Source organism: Anopheles cruzii, chromosome 3 (genome assembly GCF_943734635.1).
Source record: "Anopheles cruzii chromosome 3, idAnoCruzAS_RS32_06, whole genome shotgun sequence".
Lineage (NCBI taxonomy): Eukaryota > Metazoa > Arthropoda > Insecta > Diptera > Culicidae > Anopheles > Anopheles cruzii.
The window spans coordinates 66,877,273-66,892,163 of NC_069145.1; the positions used below are offsets into that span (position 1 = coordinate 66,877,273).

The 14,891-nt window shown below is 52.3% G+C and overlaps 8 protein-coding genes across 9 annotated transcripts in view; 3 read left to right on the forward strand and 5 right to left on the reverse strand.

Moving 5' to 3' along the window:
• Positions 1 to 2,475, forward strand: part of LOC128270825 (serine/threonine-protein kinase pkn6-like) — a 7,490-nt gene extending 5,015 nt beyond the window's left edge. Inside the window, exons 2-4 of the mRNA XM_053008246.1 lie at positions 31 to 722; positions 802 to 1,490; positions 1,566 to 2,475. Coding sequence (XP_052864206.1) covers positions 31 to 722; positions 802 to 1,490; positions 1,566 to 2,173 — 1,989 coding nt within the window. The 3' untranslated portion in view covers positions 2,174 to 2,475. The remainder of the gene's footprint in view (positions 1 to 30; positions 723 to 801; positions 1,491 to 1,565) is intronic.
• LOC128274177 (uncharacterized) lies at positions 2,295 to 3,848 on the reverse strand. Its single transcript, XM_053012285.1, has one exon. The coding sequence runs from the start codon at positions 3,846 to 3,848 to the stop codon at positions 2,577 to 2,579; it is 1,272 nt and encodes a 423-aa protein (XP_052868245.1). The 3' UTR covers positions 2,295 to 2,576.
• A 30-nt stretch (positions 3,849 to 3,878) lies between these two features.
• Positions 3,879 to 6,189, reverse strand: LOC128274179 (bolA-like protein 2). Its single transcript, XM_053012286.1, has 3 exons — positions 6,064 to 6,189; positions 4,059 to 4,153; positions 3,879 to 3,994 (listed from the first exon to the last, which is right to left on the reverse strand). The coding sequence occupies exons 1-3, from the start codon at positions 6,127 to 6,129 to the stop codon at positions 3,895 to 3,897; spliced, it is 261 nt and encodes an 86-aa protein (XP_052868246.1). The 5' UTR covers positions 6,130 to 6,189; the 3' UTR covers positions 3,879 to 3,894.
• Positions 4,267 to 5,867, reverse strand: LOC128274267 (probable dolichyl pyrophosphate Man9GlcNAc2 alpha-1,3-glucosyltransferase). The gene is made up of 2 exons (XM_053012402.1): positions 4,972 to 5,867; positions 4,267 to 4,900 (listed from the first exon to the last, which is right to left on the reverse strand). The coding sequence occupies exons 1-2, from the start codon at positions 5,865 to 5,867 to the stop codon at positions 4,267 to 4,269; spliced, it is 1,530 nt and encodes a 509-aa protein (XP_052868362.1).
• A 625-nt stretch (positions 6,190 to 6,814) lies between the features above and the next one.
• On the forward strand, positions 6,815 to 8,044 carry LOC128271874 (cell division cycle protein 123 homolog). Its single transcript, XM_053009547.1, has 2 exons — positions 6,815 to 7,532; positions 7,612 to 8,044. Exons 1-2 carry the CDS (start codon positions 6,830 to 6,832, stop codon positions 7,974 to 7,976), a joined length of 1,068 nt encoding a protein of 355 aa, XP_052865507.1. The 5' UTR covers positions 6,815 to 6,829; the 3' UTR covers positions 7,977 to 8,044.
• A 96-nt stretch (positions 8,045 to 8,140) lies between these two features.
• Positions 8,141 to 10,206, reverse strand: LOC128271872 (phosphorylated adapter RNA export protein). 2 transcript variants are annotated; one of them, XM_053009544.1, is made up of 6 exons: positions 10,038 to 10,206; positions 9,295 to 9,974; positions 9,064 to 9,161; positions 8,909 to 9,000; positions 8,581 to 8,839; positions 8,141 to 8,520 (listed from the first exon to the last, which is right to left on the reverse strand). In XM_053009544.1, exons 1-6 carry the CDS (start codon positions 10,095 to 10,097, stop codon positions 8,261 to 8,263), a joined length of 1,449 nt encoding a protein of 482 aa, XP_052865504.1. In that variant the 5' UTR covers positions 10,098 to 10,206; the 3' UTR covers positions 8,141 to 8,260. The 2 variants fall into 2 exon arrangements, with proteins under 2 accessions (XP_052865504.1, XP_052865503.1); XM_053009543.1 differs by having other exon boundaries at positions 9,064 to 9,173.
• A 2,314-nt stretch (positions 10,207 to 12,520) lies between these two features.
• On the reverse strand, positions 12,521 to 13,345 carry LOC128271875 (ejaculatory bulb-specific protein 3-like). Its single transcript, XM_053009548.1, has 2 exons — positions 13,230 to 13,345; positions 12,521 to 12,934 (listed from the first exon to the last, which is right to left on the reverse strand). The coding sequence occupies exon 2, from the start codon at positions 12,921 to 12,923 to the stop codon at positions 12,534 to 12,536; it is 390 nt and encodes a 129-aa protein (XP_052865508.1). The 5' UTR covers positions 12,924 to 12,934; positions 13,230 to 13,345; the 3' UTR covers positions 12,521 to 12,533.
• Positions 13,346 to 14,460: 1,115 nt separating this feature from the next.
• On the forward strand, positions 14,461 to 14,844 carry LOC128271877 (ejaculatory bulb-specific protein 3-like). The gene has a single exon (XM_053009549.1). The coding sequence runs from the start codon at positions 14,461 to 14,463 to the stop codon at positions 14,842 to 14,844; it is 384 nt and encodes a 127-aa protein (XP_052865509.1).
• The last annotated feature ends 47 nt before the right edge of the window (positions 14,845 to 14,891 follow it).

The following is a 14,891-nucleotide window of genomic DNA, read 5'->3' on the forward strand; positions in this document are numbered from 1 at the left end:
TCGAGTCTCTGATCCATTGTTTCCCTTCAGATTCTTAGCTTCGATCCGGGCTCGGAAGTGGTCCACAAGGAGGTGATCCAAGCGAAGATACTGCATCACAACGAGTACACGCTCCTGTCGATGTTGGCCGATCTCGATGGCGTCATCAACGAGCGCGGTTTCTTCAGCGATTACGCGTTCGAGGAGCGCGAACAGGAACAACCGGACGGTTCATGGGTGACCATTTACACGGGACGGGTCCGCCGTCGGCTCACGCTGGTCCTGGACTGTGTGCACGCGCACGAGTTTTGCGACCGTTCGGGCGACTTCGTTACGCTGCAGAACTACATTCCGACCGTCCGGGGCCACGAGTTCGAAGGTCTGCAGATCTTCTACGAAGTGGTACGGGTGGTGGAACAGATTCACGATCGCAACGTCGTGCACCGCGATCTGAAGCTGAACAATATCGTACTGAACCGGCGCACGAAGCGGGTGGTGCTGACCAACTTCTTCCTCGGCAAGCACCTAATTAACGGCAACGAGTTGCTGTACGATCAGCGCGGCAGTCCGGCCTACATCTCGCCGGACGTGCTCGCTGGAAAGCCGTACCGAGGGAAGCCATCCGACATCTGGGCCCTCGGTGTCATTCTTTACACGCTCATCTACGGAAGGTATCCGTTTCTGGACAACACGCCGGCGGGCCTGTTTCGGAAAATCCGTGAAGTAGATTTCACGATTCCGAGGTATGATGGAGCGCCCTATTTTGTACATTTTTTTCCTGCATTGTTATCCTATCCTGTCCCTCCAACGTTGCTTTTTTAGTGTTCCCAAGATGTCGGAAAGTACCAACATACTGATCAAGGCGATGTTAGTGCACAATCCGGACGATCGCTTCACCGCTACCGAGGTGCGCGTGCAGCTCGAGCAGATACTTCGCTCGATGGCACCGGCCCGTACCAAGAGCGATCAGCTGGTGCCGGAGTTTGCGGAGCGCTCGGCCGGCCGTGCTGCCGGTGATCACGCGCCTCCGGACACTCCGGCACTGACCGGCGCTCCCGAGGTCAAACGCCTAGCATCACCACCAAAGCACGAACTCTCGACGGAACCATTTTCGCGCATTCTCGAGCAGTCCGCCAGAGACACTGTGCCCATCGGTGGCAACACTGCTGCCGCTGCGGCTGCTGCTGACCAAAGACGCGAAGGCGAAGCGGCGTACGTGGAACCAAAACCGATGGCGGTCCAGAGGATGAACGCGACGCTGCGTCTAATACCGCCTGGCCCGGGTCAGTCCCCGTTTGCGCCGATTGTGTCGCCCGCGGTGCAATCATCGAGTGCGCTTGAGTTGCTGCAACTGGCCAGCTGTGGTTCGTCGCCGCCTGCCGCTGCCGGTGGACGTGGGCAGCGGAATCGATTGAATTTCGATCACGTTCCGGCGCGCTTCCGCCCTTACACTATTCCTGCAGCGGGCCGCGGGGCCGGAGGTACGCTTACTATCCTGCACGGGGGTCCAGGTGAGTAGATGAGAAGCTGAAACGGTTCGAAAGCGGAAGGAGTCATTACAATGGGCTCCTTTTTTTCGATTCCAGGACGCCGTACCGCGGGGAGCGCTGAGTCGAACAGCAGCAGCAACGAGAGAAGCCACTTTTATCAAACAATGCACCTGCTCGGCCAGTGGCCAATCAACTTCCCGCCGGCTAGTGTACCGCCGCTTCGGTCGGTAAGCAACGCCAACGAATCGCCAACAGCCACGGCCAGAACACAGCCGTCCGAGTCGCTGATGGCTCTGGTGGCTGCAATACGGAGCATATACGCCATCCTGTCGGAGCGTGCCCGCAAAGGGCGCGGGGTGACAGTGGCCGGCACCGGGCAAGCTGCCGAAGTGGACGCAACGCTCGATTTCACCGGAATCGTTACGCCCGAGATGGCCGACAAAATTGTTTCCTTTCTGATCGTCCATGTGCGCCACCACGAGGTGGTCACGGCCGTTTTCGGGAATGCCGGCAGCAATGGTCGGGATGTGGAAAATCGCGTCCACAGTCTGCTCGAGCTGCTCCGCCAGCTGGGCGTCCGGATGGAGGCGGACGGAGGCGGGCGGATCGTGATCCGGCCGGAACAAACGCGCGAACGGCTGATGCTTCTCGTCTGTTTGCTGCGCATCGCGGGTTACAATGATGGCTACTTTAAGCCAACCTGATTCGGGGCGGCGCCAGGGGCCAGGCTAGCGAAGGGATAGGGAACGCATCCCTAGCATTGAATTTGAGGGGTTTTATTGCTACATCCGTACTAGTGATAGAGTCTTAGGACCGTGTGTCGACATACGGACAAACATTTACACAAAAAGGGTTTACTAATCTTAGAGGGATCATTATTCAGCACTTACAAATATTGTAGTGAGTGACCACTTGCTTTATTTTTTAACCAACCAACCAACCAACGGAAGCACGGCAGGAGAAAAGGAGAACACACAAAATACTATTCTTTATATAAATAAAGTAAAAATAAGTGAACGAGTTTTGAGTCGAATCGAATCCCTCCACCGAAGGACAGAAAAGTCTTACAATCACCCTGAGAATTGTTTCGTCGCACCGCCGCATCCGTTACTGTTCTGCCTGCCTGGGGCAGGCATTCAGTTCAACTCCGGTGCCGCCACCGATCGTGGTAGGGATCGAGCCGTACCCTGCCTCGGTCAGCTCGCGTACTAACTCGTGGAATGTTTGCAGCTGCTCGTAGTTGGCTGGCAGCGGCATGAACGCACATCCGCCACCGCCGGCCCCGGTTAGCTTGCAGTCGAATCCGTGACGTTCGGCCAGCTGAAAGATACGCTCCAGTGCCGGATGGCTAACACCGAGCGAACGGAGCAGATTGTTGTTAATGTTTACGATCGTTCGCAACCGCGTGTAGTCCGACACTCCGCCATCATCGTCATCGGTGCCGGTTGGTGTTTCGAGCAGCTCGATCACTTCCTCCACCAGCTCACCCATCGCATCCAGGATTCGGCCGACGGTGCGCGGGAACAGCGAACGGCGTTTGGCGGCAGTGGCCACTAGCTGGGCAGTGCTCCGACTAACGCCACTGTCGACAATCAGCACGTGCAGCGGCACCCGTAAGCGGATGTTACGATGCTCGGAATCCCCTCGCCGGAAGCGTATCAGCTGACCGTACGTGCAGACCATGTTGTCGATGCCGGACGGTTTCTCGTGCATGATAATCTCGGAATCGAACGCCCAGCCGGAAATTTTTGCCAACAGCTCCGGTGACTGCTGTAACGTAAACCCGTGCCCAATCGCAGCCTGTGTGAGCGTACCCTTTAGGATGCGCGAGAGCACGTAGGCACCGGCCGCAAGGCAAACACCGTAACTAGCCGAGCTGCCCAATCCCGCTCCGATACTCATCGTCGAGCGGAGCGCCAGCCGGAATCCTGCCCTGCCGGTTCCCGCGAAGTCAGTGACACCTTCCGAGCGGAGCACCCGATTGACGATGTACAGTGCGGCCGCAACGGAGAAGCGTTCCTTCACCGTCGACGGTTGCGTCTGGACGAAACGTGCAAAGGGGAACCCATCGTCGGTACGCATTTGCTGAAGCAGTTGATCCGGTTGCAACTGCTGGGCACAATCGACTACACGCAAAAACTCATCAAACGCCCCGACGGACAGGCTGGTCGTGAAGGGCAGCGAATCGAAAGCAAAGACCACGGTGTCGTTGGAATGGCCGGTCGCTTCGTACCGGAGGTGCGTTCGCAAACCGATCGGACCGGCAATGGCCGGGTGACCGTAGACGACCGAGTGTTCACCGTGCAGAATTAGCTTACCCGGAGCGGACAGCTCAAACTGCCGCACCGGTTCCCCTTCTCCGGTTGCCTCCGATGTCATCGTTGCGTCGCGTTGGTTGGTTGGTTGGCTCACAGGCACGCAGGCGTTAGTCTTTACTTTCGTTGGCCCACTGCTCCGGGGTGTACGTTTTCTGCGAAAACGCGTGGATTGTCTTCAGCTCCTCGGCGAGGGCAGCATTCACGAGGCTGCAAGGGAAGGCTTTCGGTTAGGGAATTGCTGTTATACACTGTGAGTTTGGCCAACACGTACCGGTGACGTTGGAGAAGCGGTTTGCCCTGAAACTGTGTGGAAACGACGATCGCGCGAAACTTGCCACCGCAACCGTCCGATTCGTCGATCACCTCCTGCAAACAAAATTAACATTATCCTTTGGGGTTCATGCGGCGAACCGTGTGCGTCGGAAATGGACAGCTCCTTACTAAACTACTGCCATTGTTACATATTTACAAAATTTAATTTATTTGACTTTCTTTTTCGTTCGCCTCTTTACAGTCGCGTGGCCGTAAAACTGTCGATAGTTGAAGTACAGATAGAACAGCACGAAGTGACCACAGCTGTACGCGGATATGGCAAGCGGATAGAGGAACGGCAGAGCGTCCGGTGGCGGTACGAAGAGGAACGCCACCAGTAGTGCCACCTGCCCCAGCAGTGACCCGTAATAGAGGGCCACCAGCGAGCCAATCCAGCGATCGAGGAGCGTACGAATGTGAAGCACATCCCACCGGACCGTCGCAGAGGAGCTCGTGCTCAGTCGTGGAAGGGCCAGGGTGATGAGCGATAGCCCCAGGTACGCCCCGGTGAGGCCATCTTTGTGCAGCAACGGGAGCATACTGAAGGTGGCCACTTGCAGGAACCAGTACGCTGCAAACGGTTCCACCGGAAGCAGCAGAATGGTGGGCAGTGCCGCGAGTAGGATGGATTTTTCGTGCACCTGAAAGCTGAACAGAAAGAACCCGAGTGCCGTGACGGACAGCGAGTAAAGGAAGCCCCCGGGAGACGGTTTGCGGAGCAGTAAGTGTAATCCACAGGGCAGAACGGCCAGTACCGTACACAGTAAACACACGATGGCCATCATAGTGTTGGGGAAGTTTCTGAAAAACAGAACAATGCCGATTAGGAGCCTGATACCTGCTCCGATTCCAAAGTGTGGTCGCGGACTTACTTGAGCTTCACGAACACATTCACCACACACCAAACGTTGGCGACCTTATCCTCGAACACACCCCGGGCCACGGGGAAGATACGATGCACCAGCTGCCGCACGTCCTCCAGGGAACCGAGCCAGGGGAGCCAAAGCACGGCGAATGTTCCCAGCACGGTTCCACCGAGAACCGCCAGCCTTCGGACACCGGTCACCACCCGACGGATGTTCCAATGTTCCGAGCCGTGGTCAAAAGATCGACGCAGGAGTAGGAAAAAGAATGGCAGCGCGTGGTACAGCTCCATCTGTTTGTAGTTGAGCGCTAGACAGAACAAAACGGCGCCGGAAAGTGTGGCCCCCTTGACGGTGGTCACCACGGCCAGTGCGAAGAGGGCAAGCGACACGTTGTTGTACTGAAAGTGTCCATTATCGATGAGCATCTGACCGGGATAGAGGGCGGCCAGTGCGAGCGTCAACCATCCGGATCCAGCGGTGGGTCGGTGGAGAAGCCGGATCGCGAGCAGAATGGCCGGAAGGTAAAGGACCGCATCGAGCAGCAGGACGGTGTTGCGCATAAAGTGCTTGTGTCCGTCGGTGCCTATGCCACGCGATGTGTGTAAGGCCACAAACTCGTCCTGCCCCTGCCAACGGGCCCAGCGGCCCACGAGGTAGCTGTGGTAGGCGGTCAGAGGCGGATAGTCCAGCCCCCAGTACAGCAGATCGTTGTCGGTCGTGTTCCGATACCAATCCGTCACCGGCAGATTGACGGTCACCTCTTGCCAGTGACGCTGGGCCTCGTAGTCACCGTACATCGGCGGACGGTTTTGACCCGAGTACCCGTGCAGCGAGAGGGTGGCACGGAGGAACAACCCAGAGGCGGCCAGCGCCACCCAAAGCGACAGTCGGTGCCATTCCATTGCCACAAACAACAACGCAACACTTCCACGCGATCAATCGAAATAAGCGGCCGGAACTAGGACACACACACAGGCAATCGGGATGGAGCGATCGGCGTTTTGACAGTTCCGGAGGGCTCGGATGATTCACGCGGTTCCGAGCGAAGAGAAAGCGGACCACAGCAACCACCGAGGAAGGGAGGATCCGCTTACTTACCACATGCGTTGCCTCTAGCCGCTCGGTCAGCTTCTGGCGAAGATATTCCTCTGTGTAGCCGGACATGATGGAAAACGGATGGAAAACGGATGGAAAACGCTGTGAAATCACTTGCTCGTCGCCGGTTTGTATATTTACCCTTTTTTGACAGTTCTTTTCTAAACAGAACGCGAAAGTCGGGGAAATCTTGGCGGAATTCGGAATGCTGGGGAAATTCGTACAGAATGAATTGGCTGCGTTCGGGTGCTTTCGTCGTGTGTTGAATGGCTGCGTGCGCAAGCGGCAGTGGCTTCGTTTGTTACGATTCAAGACAGTTGAAACCGTTTCTGATAAAAAACCTGTTACTTTAGGTTTAGACGGATAAAACCGGAACCGGATTGTGACCTGAACGAAAGACAGCAGGAAAAGCGAAAAACCACATGTGAAATTCTCGAACGAACGAACTGACAGCAGAACTTCTACGAAATTTGAACATCGAACAAGGTTCTTAGAAGCTGTATGAACTGCTGTCGTGTATATTTTTCTTTTTGTATTGTTCCTGATGCTTTAATTCTTTAATGGATAGTTTTTAAATAATAATATAAAACCTCTTTAATATTCGCCTTATTTGATAGAAAAATATTGACACTAGAAAAGTCGATGCAACCTTTGATACCTTTGATCTACTAACCTTTGGCGACAACGAGTTTGTAAACAAATGCTCGTTTGGCCAACATTGTTTTAGTATTTCGTCTTTTTGCTGTGGAATTTCTATAACTAAGTAAGCATGCTGATCCGCAACGTTGAGCTGGAAAAGAAAGCTTGTATGATCGTCAACTGGTATGATCTGTTTCGCAAGAATACGATTAAAGCGTGCATCGTGCCGGTCCCGGCTGAAGTGCTGGAGTACCTCCGACAGGACATGCTAATCCTGCCGGCAGAGTGTTCCAACATCAGTTCCAACGTTAGCGCCTCGGAAGGATACCAAACGACACACTTCAATGCGTTCGACGATCAGTTCGGAGACTCCGACGGTGACGATCAGGATCCCCCACAGCCACAGCCTACGTTTCCTGCATTTTCTAAAACCCTTACGGACGCGATCCGCAGTTTGGGTGGTTCCGCATTTCTGAAGAGCGATTGGCACTGCCCGAAAGATGCCCAGTGGATAACTCTCGGGCAGACTCTGTGCGTGCGCGACATCACGGACGTCTATCAGCTGCTGAAAGCGTCCAGCTGCTGCAAGGAGGACTTCCGCGAGCGATGCGACGCGAACGGGAGCGGGTTCCATGTTGTGCTGAAAAAGTGGAAAGATATTCATCCGGGATCGGAGTTTCGATGTTTCGTGCGCAACCGATCGTTGGTGGCCATTTCGCCCCGCCACTGGCCATCGTACCATGAGCACATTGCGTGCGAGCGAAGTGACATCGTGAACGACATCGTTTCGTTGTTTAAGGAGAAAATTAAAGAAACTTTCCCGTTGAAAGATTGTAAGTTAACTAGTCAGCTGATGGTCTGTTCATCGTTTTCGGGGGTTTACTAATTGATCATGTTTCTCTCTGGTGGCAGATGTTTTCGATGTTTACCGACCTGCGAAGGACAACGTGATCATCATGGACTTTTCGCTTTACGGAAAGGGGCACTCGGACAGTTTGGCTTTCGATTACGAACAGCTTGATGAGGAAGCGTCGGTGGCAACGATCGAGGAGGAAGACGATCCGGAGTTTCGCTATCTGCCGAACGATTGCGGCATTCAGCCGATCAAGCGCAACGTTTACGGATTTCCGCAAGATTTTAGTAACTTCCTTCAAAACGCTGCTCCCGCTGAGGGCAGTGTCCAGGGCGAAAGCAACAATCTTGTGAACCGTTTGATTGAACAGTGCAGTCTGCAGAATCAACAGGACGAGAGTGATTCGACTGGAGATTCCGTGTAAAGGCTATGCATAGCTTGCCAAACGGAAGGATAATATACAAACTAAGCAACATTTATCGGTTTTCAAAGTAAGGCAAAAGAAATGTTCTATAAAACTGCTGTAAGCTTTCGAATGGCGTGCTTTATTTAATATGCTTCCGTACAGCATATTTATAAATCGGTATGTACAGTTAGTTCTCGCCTGAACGCCGCTCCTGTCATCTCGAGCGCGTATGAGTGTTAGGCATCCGTTGGTCTTATTGTTCGATAGTAGTTTCATGTAAAATTTCGCTCAAATCGTTATCGCTAAAACATATCCATATCATCGCACGTGATGTCAAGACAGTCTTCCTGGTAGCTTTGAATAGTTCGTTGCGGCATCAGTCCGTGCCCAATCAGGATCGCAACTTCCGGTTTGCCGGTATCTGAATCTTCTTTGTCGGTCTCGTTCGACTGCATCGGTGTCTTCTCAGGGCTAGTAACATTGACGAGTATGTCCGGCGTTTCAAAGTCTTGATTACCGTCAAAGTTCTCCTCTCCCACCGGGGACGGTGGTGGATTAGACACTGCAAAGAAAATGTGATAGTAACGGCGGCTGCGGGCAACAGAAATTCCGGGCGACTTACGGGTGCTATTCGTTTCCGCTTTGAGGTGTGCCATCATCGGAATAGTCGGTAGCTCGGTATCGGTCGCTTGTCGGTTGAGCGTTTTCTTCAGTTCCTCCACTTTCTTATCACGATTGTTGGCCTTTGCGAGTTTCCACTCTTTTTGCTTTGCTTTTTTGGTCTCGAGAAAAATTTGCTTCTTTTGCTCGTTATCGACATCCTCGCAGTGTTTCAACAGAAAAAGAAAAACTCCTCCTGGCGTCCGTCGCCGCCATCCTTTCTACAAAACGCAATAAAGTGGGGCATTATTTCGACTCCGGGAGTGACCTTTTGTTACGCTTCAACCCACCATCACAAGCATACCGCCGTCGGCTTCAATCTTTTGCGTTTCCTTGAACAACTTGAGCGGTATCACTTTGCCCAGTACCTCCACTACGCGCACTGTAAGAAGGAAAGTCGGTAACAACATTTCGTAAAGGCCGCGCAACCTCCGCTGTTACTCACATAGCAAATCCTTTTGCTTTTCGCACAACTTTTCGGCCAGCTCCGTGGCAAACTTTTCGTTGCTACACTCGTCATCGAGATTCAGGTCCGGTATGTGTCTGAAAGCAAATCTGGGGCGTAATTTACGTTCACATTGCACAAGCTTAAGGTAAACCATCACCGGCGTTGACGGAAAGGGGTGTTCATTTGCTTAGTGCTTAGTGCTTAGTGAAGAAAATAGAAAGAGCTTACCTCGGCGCACTTTGGCCACTGTCGTCACTGTTTGTGTCGGTGCTGTTGCGCTTGCCGATGCGTTGCTTCGCACTAATGCGCCGCTCCTGGTCATTGGCTTCCGGGAAGCCATCGCGTCCCGTTCGCATCCGCTTCCCTCCACATCCATATCCATCGGAATCGTCCGAGTTGGACTGCCTGCGTTTCAGACGATTGAACGCGTTTCCACTCTGCAGGCGGTCCTTGAGTTTGTAGTCGTATGACTCCACGTCGCGGTTGCGAAGTGCGTGCGGTGTAACGTCACAGCCGCGCATCGTTTCCATCAGCGTGTCCTCCTGGAGGCTTTCGGTCCAGATGTTGTACTTGTTTGGTCTTGCAGCCAGCAGTTGGGGTACCGGGGCTAAACCATTCGGGGGAATTGCGCCTTGACTGCGACCTGGCCGATGTGACATTGGGCGGGATCCTTGGCCACGCATTCGTTGCGTGTAGCTTGCGGTGCCGATTCTTATGTTACTTCCGCTCTCATCGGAGCTACCATCGGAGTCACTTTTAGTCAGTCGCAAATCGTCATCGTCATCCGGATCGTCGCACGCTATATCCATTTGTCGCGAGTGGCTGGCTGTGGCGACTGTGAACGCGTCGGCTTTCGGCAAATCTGGCCTCTGCAGCGGTGTATAAACTTCACAATCACTATCGGAAAGCTGCAACCAAAATATATTCGGCAGATGAACAAAGAGAAATCGAATTGAAAGCCTGTGCCGTACCTCTCCATCTTCCAGATCGTCATCGGCACTGGCCAGCTTCAGCGAGTCGTGTTCCATCATTTTAATGGTACCGTGTTTCCAGGAAGTCACACACCGTCGATCGCGGTCGGATATACGGAGTAAAACGCCTGAGAAGGCCTATCTGCGGGAAACAAAATCGTCCCGAATGCAGAACTTAAAAAAGCAAGAAATGCACCAAAATCAAACTGTCGGTCGGAAAGTGCTTGACTTTTGACGTTTCTCGTGAAGCTCGATCGTTCTTTTTTGTGGTTTTGTTCGTGCTGCCTAGTGGTTGGGGTCGCAGTAGATGGCGCTCGGCGTCTTGGCTGCCTTGTGAGTATAATCGAAAAATTCGTTACACAACGAAATTGGCTCAAGGAAGAAATGCTTTAAACGAAACTATAATCGGGGATGAATCGTTTCCTTCTCTGCAGTTGATTTCCAGCTCCGTCCTTTACTTTACGATTTTATTGTTTGATTCATCAATTGATTTTCAGGCCACATGATTTTGTTGGATAATCCAGCTTCAATTGTGCACCAATTGCGTTATTGGTGTAAGCTGAGTTCGTTCGTCCGAACGGTTTTTCAGTTCAGATTAATTCCCAATTAATTTTCTTGTCAAGCAGTACTATCCAATTCAATCCGAGCTTTGTTTCCTTTTTTAAATCCGTGCCTTCGTAAATTGTTCATCACAGCGCGCACTTTGAGTGCAGCATCAACCTTATTTTCTTCACACGATCTGCCCGTGATTTCGCATTATTCACGTTATTGCCTGATTCAATATAAAGCGTGACCAAAAATCGCAGTTAATATTGCAAACGTACAAGCACAAATACTGGCAAACACCTGGATGAACAGTTAGCTCAACTAAAAACTGTGTAAGGCGCACATTTGTAGGAAATGTTTTGAGAATAAAGCGTCGTTCATGCTGCAAATGGTGCATATTGGCACGCGTATTGCCTAATCGCGAATGCCGCTCAGGATAATGTCTACAATTTGAAACCTTGACGCATCGCATCGGCATCGGTGGGAAACGGCCATTACAAAAGTGACACCACGATATCGTTGCTAAACCGGCGAGCAAACAAAACCATCCAACGAAACGTGGTAGTGTTGCGGTGCGGTGCGTGAACGATGCGGCAGGTGCGTCGTTTCGAAGATTAAATTACTGCAAATATTTGCCACCTGCGAACTGATCGAGAGAAGATCATTCAGCGGTCGGCCACACATGGCTACTGACCACTTAGTATCTTTCAGGGAGTTCCCGCTGTTGGCACTTATTAAGAGATCAAGCGCGCAGCGCGCGTGAACCGATACTTGAATTCTACAAACGAATCACGGTGCGCGGAAGCGTAGTATCAATCAGTAGTAAATGTAATTACCGCCTTTGCCGATGTTGCTCACGTTTCCAAGAAGTCGATTAAGACAACGCAACGCAAGCTGGGAGTAACATGCTTGTTTACGTGCCGTAAATAATGAGCACGGTTTTAGATTAGCTTTTTGCGACAGTTAGAACGGTCGGTTGATACATACGAGGCAGAACCTGGGTTAATGGGTAGCTCGCTGCGCTTCCGGTTAGTGTAAGGAAGGTGACCCGCTCATCACCGTCTCGCGGCGATTGCTTGCCATCGGGGCGGTTGGGTCAAGTGCAGCCCCTGCGCAGAATGCAAACGGCAAAGAATGAGAAACGGTCGTGACTCGACAAACGGAATCACTTTCAATCTTTTCCGCAGGCATCACACGCGCTTCCAACTAGAACAGAACACGCGTCGTAACCTTGCATGTGGATGCATAAATTAGATGCCGTCAAAACAGGCCCAATACTCTACCGGCAGCCCACCATTTACAGTTTCTCGCATGGTTGGTTGGAGAACCGATTTTTTGTGATATTTTCAAGCTTCAGTGCGCCCACCGTGTGCGCAGCCAACTCATTCCAGAAAACGGAACAACGGAGCTTAGGTTAGAAATGGTCGCGTTTTTATTATCAGCTATTGATTTGGTATAACCTCAGCACTTATCCTTTTGGGGACATCATTTTTGGTAATTTTGAACTTTTCTACTTCACAAACCCAAACACATGCTTATAACCGTCTAAAAGCATAACAAACTTCGCTTTCCAATGGGAGAAACTTTAAAGTTAACGGAAGTTGGTATCACAATGATAAGGTAAAGGACGAGCGGAACTGTTCACTGTTCGGTTGGGGCAATTACTAGCTACCGCACCGTTTTTCCGGCCGGTGTTGCACACACGATCACCGGAGCTAACCGTCAGCAATGAGACGTAAGGTCGAAAGGTTATCAGGTGCACATGGTCGTGATGCGGATCCGGACATGGGAAACTATATCACCGATTGACGAGTAGCGATCGGAAGCGCGTCACGTGTTGATCACCGGAGAGATTTCTAACGGAGATTGTTTTGTGGAGCAGAAAACCGGTGTCCGGTGTACCGTGTCCAGCGAGGTCACGGCATACAAACCACGTTAGGGCCGGTAGCTTTACTTGGACGGCAAGTTGATGCCTTCCTTCTTAGCATCCTCCCGATATTTCTCGATGTACTTGTTCTCCGGGTCAAACTTTTGCTGGAGTGTTTTCCACTGGTCGGCGCGGTTTTCGATGATGTAGTTCAACACCCGGATCGCGCCTGACCTCTGCTTCTCGCTGCACTTGGCACAATTGGTCTGTAGGGCTTCCGGCAGGATACGCTTCAGCTCGTTACCGTCCGGGGTGCAACGACCCTGGTCCAGCAGGCACTTGTAGTAGTTGTTGAACAGGCGATCTGATTTCAGGATTTCATCCACATCGATGCCGTCGTACTTGGAGGTGTACCTATCCTGTGCCACAACGGCACCCACCAGCGCAAGGGCCACAACGATGAACAGTTTCATGGTTGAAGTAGCTTTTGGAAAAGAAACACAAGATGAGATACCATGAAGTAGAGATAGTTGCCGATAGTTTGTAAAAGTACAGTTAGGCGATCGATTCCTATCACAGATCTATTCGCACGGCACTGAGAGAGTTCTCGGGAGCCAGCATATCTGATCTTCCCAGATAGAACACGATCGTGGCGTGTACCGCGCTGGGCCACCTCACTGTCGACATGCTAATTTCGTCTTGGAACTTGCACGTTATACACTTTGCTGCAGTTGATGTTAGTTTTTTTTACAACTCCCCATGTTCTAGGAGATACTAACCGTCGGTTGTAACGCTTCGAACGAGTGGTCTGTAGATGGGTGTATCCGAGGGTGTACTACAAAACTGTGCTCTGGCCCACAGACTGGCGGGCTTTATATTTATAGTTCGATGCACTACCACATGCACTGGCGGTGGGAAACGAGCACTAAGGATCGGGGTGGATCACCGTGACAACAACCGAACCGACCCCCGGCAAGAGGCCGCGAGAGAGGATTGTTCCTATCTCTGTGGTCTAGGACTGTGGCAGTGTGCGTTTTGAGTCGCTAGTAAATGCACTCGGCCGATATGACGTTCGAGTGCGTCCGTGCACATTGACGGCCAGATTAGCGGAACGGTCGCGGGAAGGTGCGTCCAGCGGGTGTGCAAGGGTGTGAAATGTCTATGATCGAGCTGCTGACGGGGGTGCACTTTTCGCACCTTCTCAATGAGCCCAGGCGCAGTGGATCTCCTTCGTCATCTCGTCCGAGCACTTGGGGCTATCCCTTCCCTTGCAAACTGTGGTGCGCTCGTGCGACCCCACGCTCGGTTATTAGCATTTATCAATACCAACGCGCGGTACCGAATATGAGGTGGGAGAGTCTACTCCTATGCTTTGGAATTACTTGGCCGCTTGGGTTTTTTGGCGTGGAGAGATTCGCGTACTGCGGGTGGCGGAAGTGCCGGCGCCCGTTGAAGCGATGCACGCAGCGGCGAGAGTCTCGTGCCCGTTCGTGCCGCGCGGAAGGTTGTAGGTTGTAGTGCATCGCCGGTAGCCACAACCTTTGTTGGGGGGGAGCAGAACAGTGGTGAAACGGTTTTCCGTTCCGTTTGACCGGCACGCGGATCGATCGAGCGCGAGGGCACATGCCTGATGGCCGGTGGCGGTGGAAGAGCGCGCACGGGACGGAAACGACTGTGGCCGCCACAAACAGCGTGGCGAAGAAAAACATGACTGAAAGGCAAAGCTATGAGAGCTTCTTCGTTGCAGTTCGGGGGTATCCTTGATGGATAGGAATGTTTGGCGGTTTGCTGGTGAATCATTAAGTTGGTATAAAAAGCGGCCGCCCGGCAGCAAATCAGCACAGTCAGAGCTTCTCTAGCCACCCAAGAGCTTCTAGCTTCCATATCACCGTTAGGTTAGTGCGTTCAAAAGTTTGAACGATCGGGAAAATTGATGTTTTATTCTTTTTTTGTACCAATTTTCGGATTATTAACGATAGCGTTCTTTCCTCGTAAATTACAAGCAGCAGCATGAAACTGTTCGTAGCCATCGTTTTCGCCGTGCTGGCCATGGTGGCCGCTCAGGATCAGTACACGACCAAGTACGACGGTATCGATCTGGAGGAAATCCTGAAGTCGGACCGGCTGTTCAATAACTACTACAAGTGCCTGATGGACGAGGGACGGTGCACCCCGGACGGCAACGAGTTGAAGCGTATTCTGCCGGAAGCCCTACAGACCAATTGTGCCAAGTGCAGCGAGAAGCAGAGGGCAGGGGCGGTCCGGGTGATCAACTACATGATCGACAATCGCAAGGAGCAGTGGGAAGCGCTACAGAAGAAGTACGATCCGGAGAATCTGTACGTTGAAAAATACCGGGAGGAAGCCAAGAAGGAGGGCATCAACCTGGAATAGTATAGTAAGCGCGGAATGGGCCCTTCCCCGAGTGTGATATTCTTTGT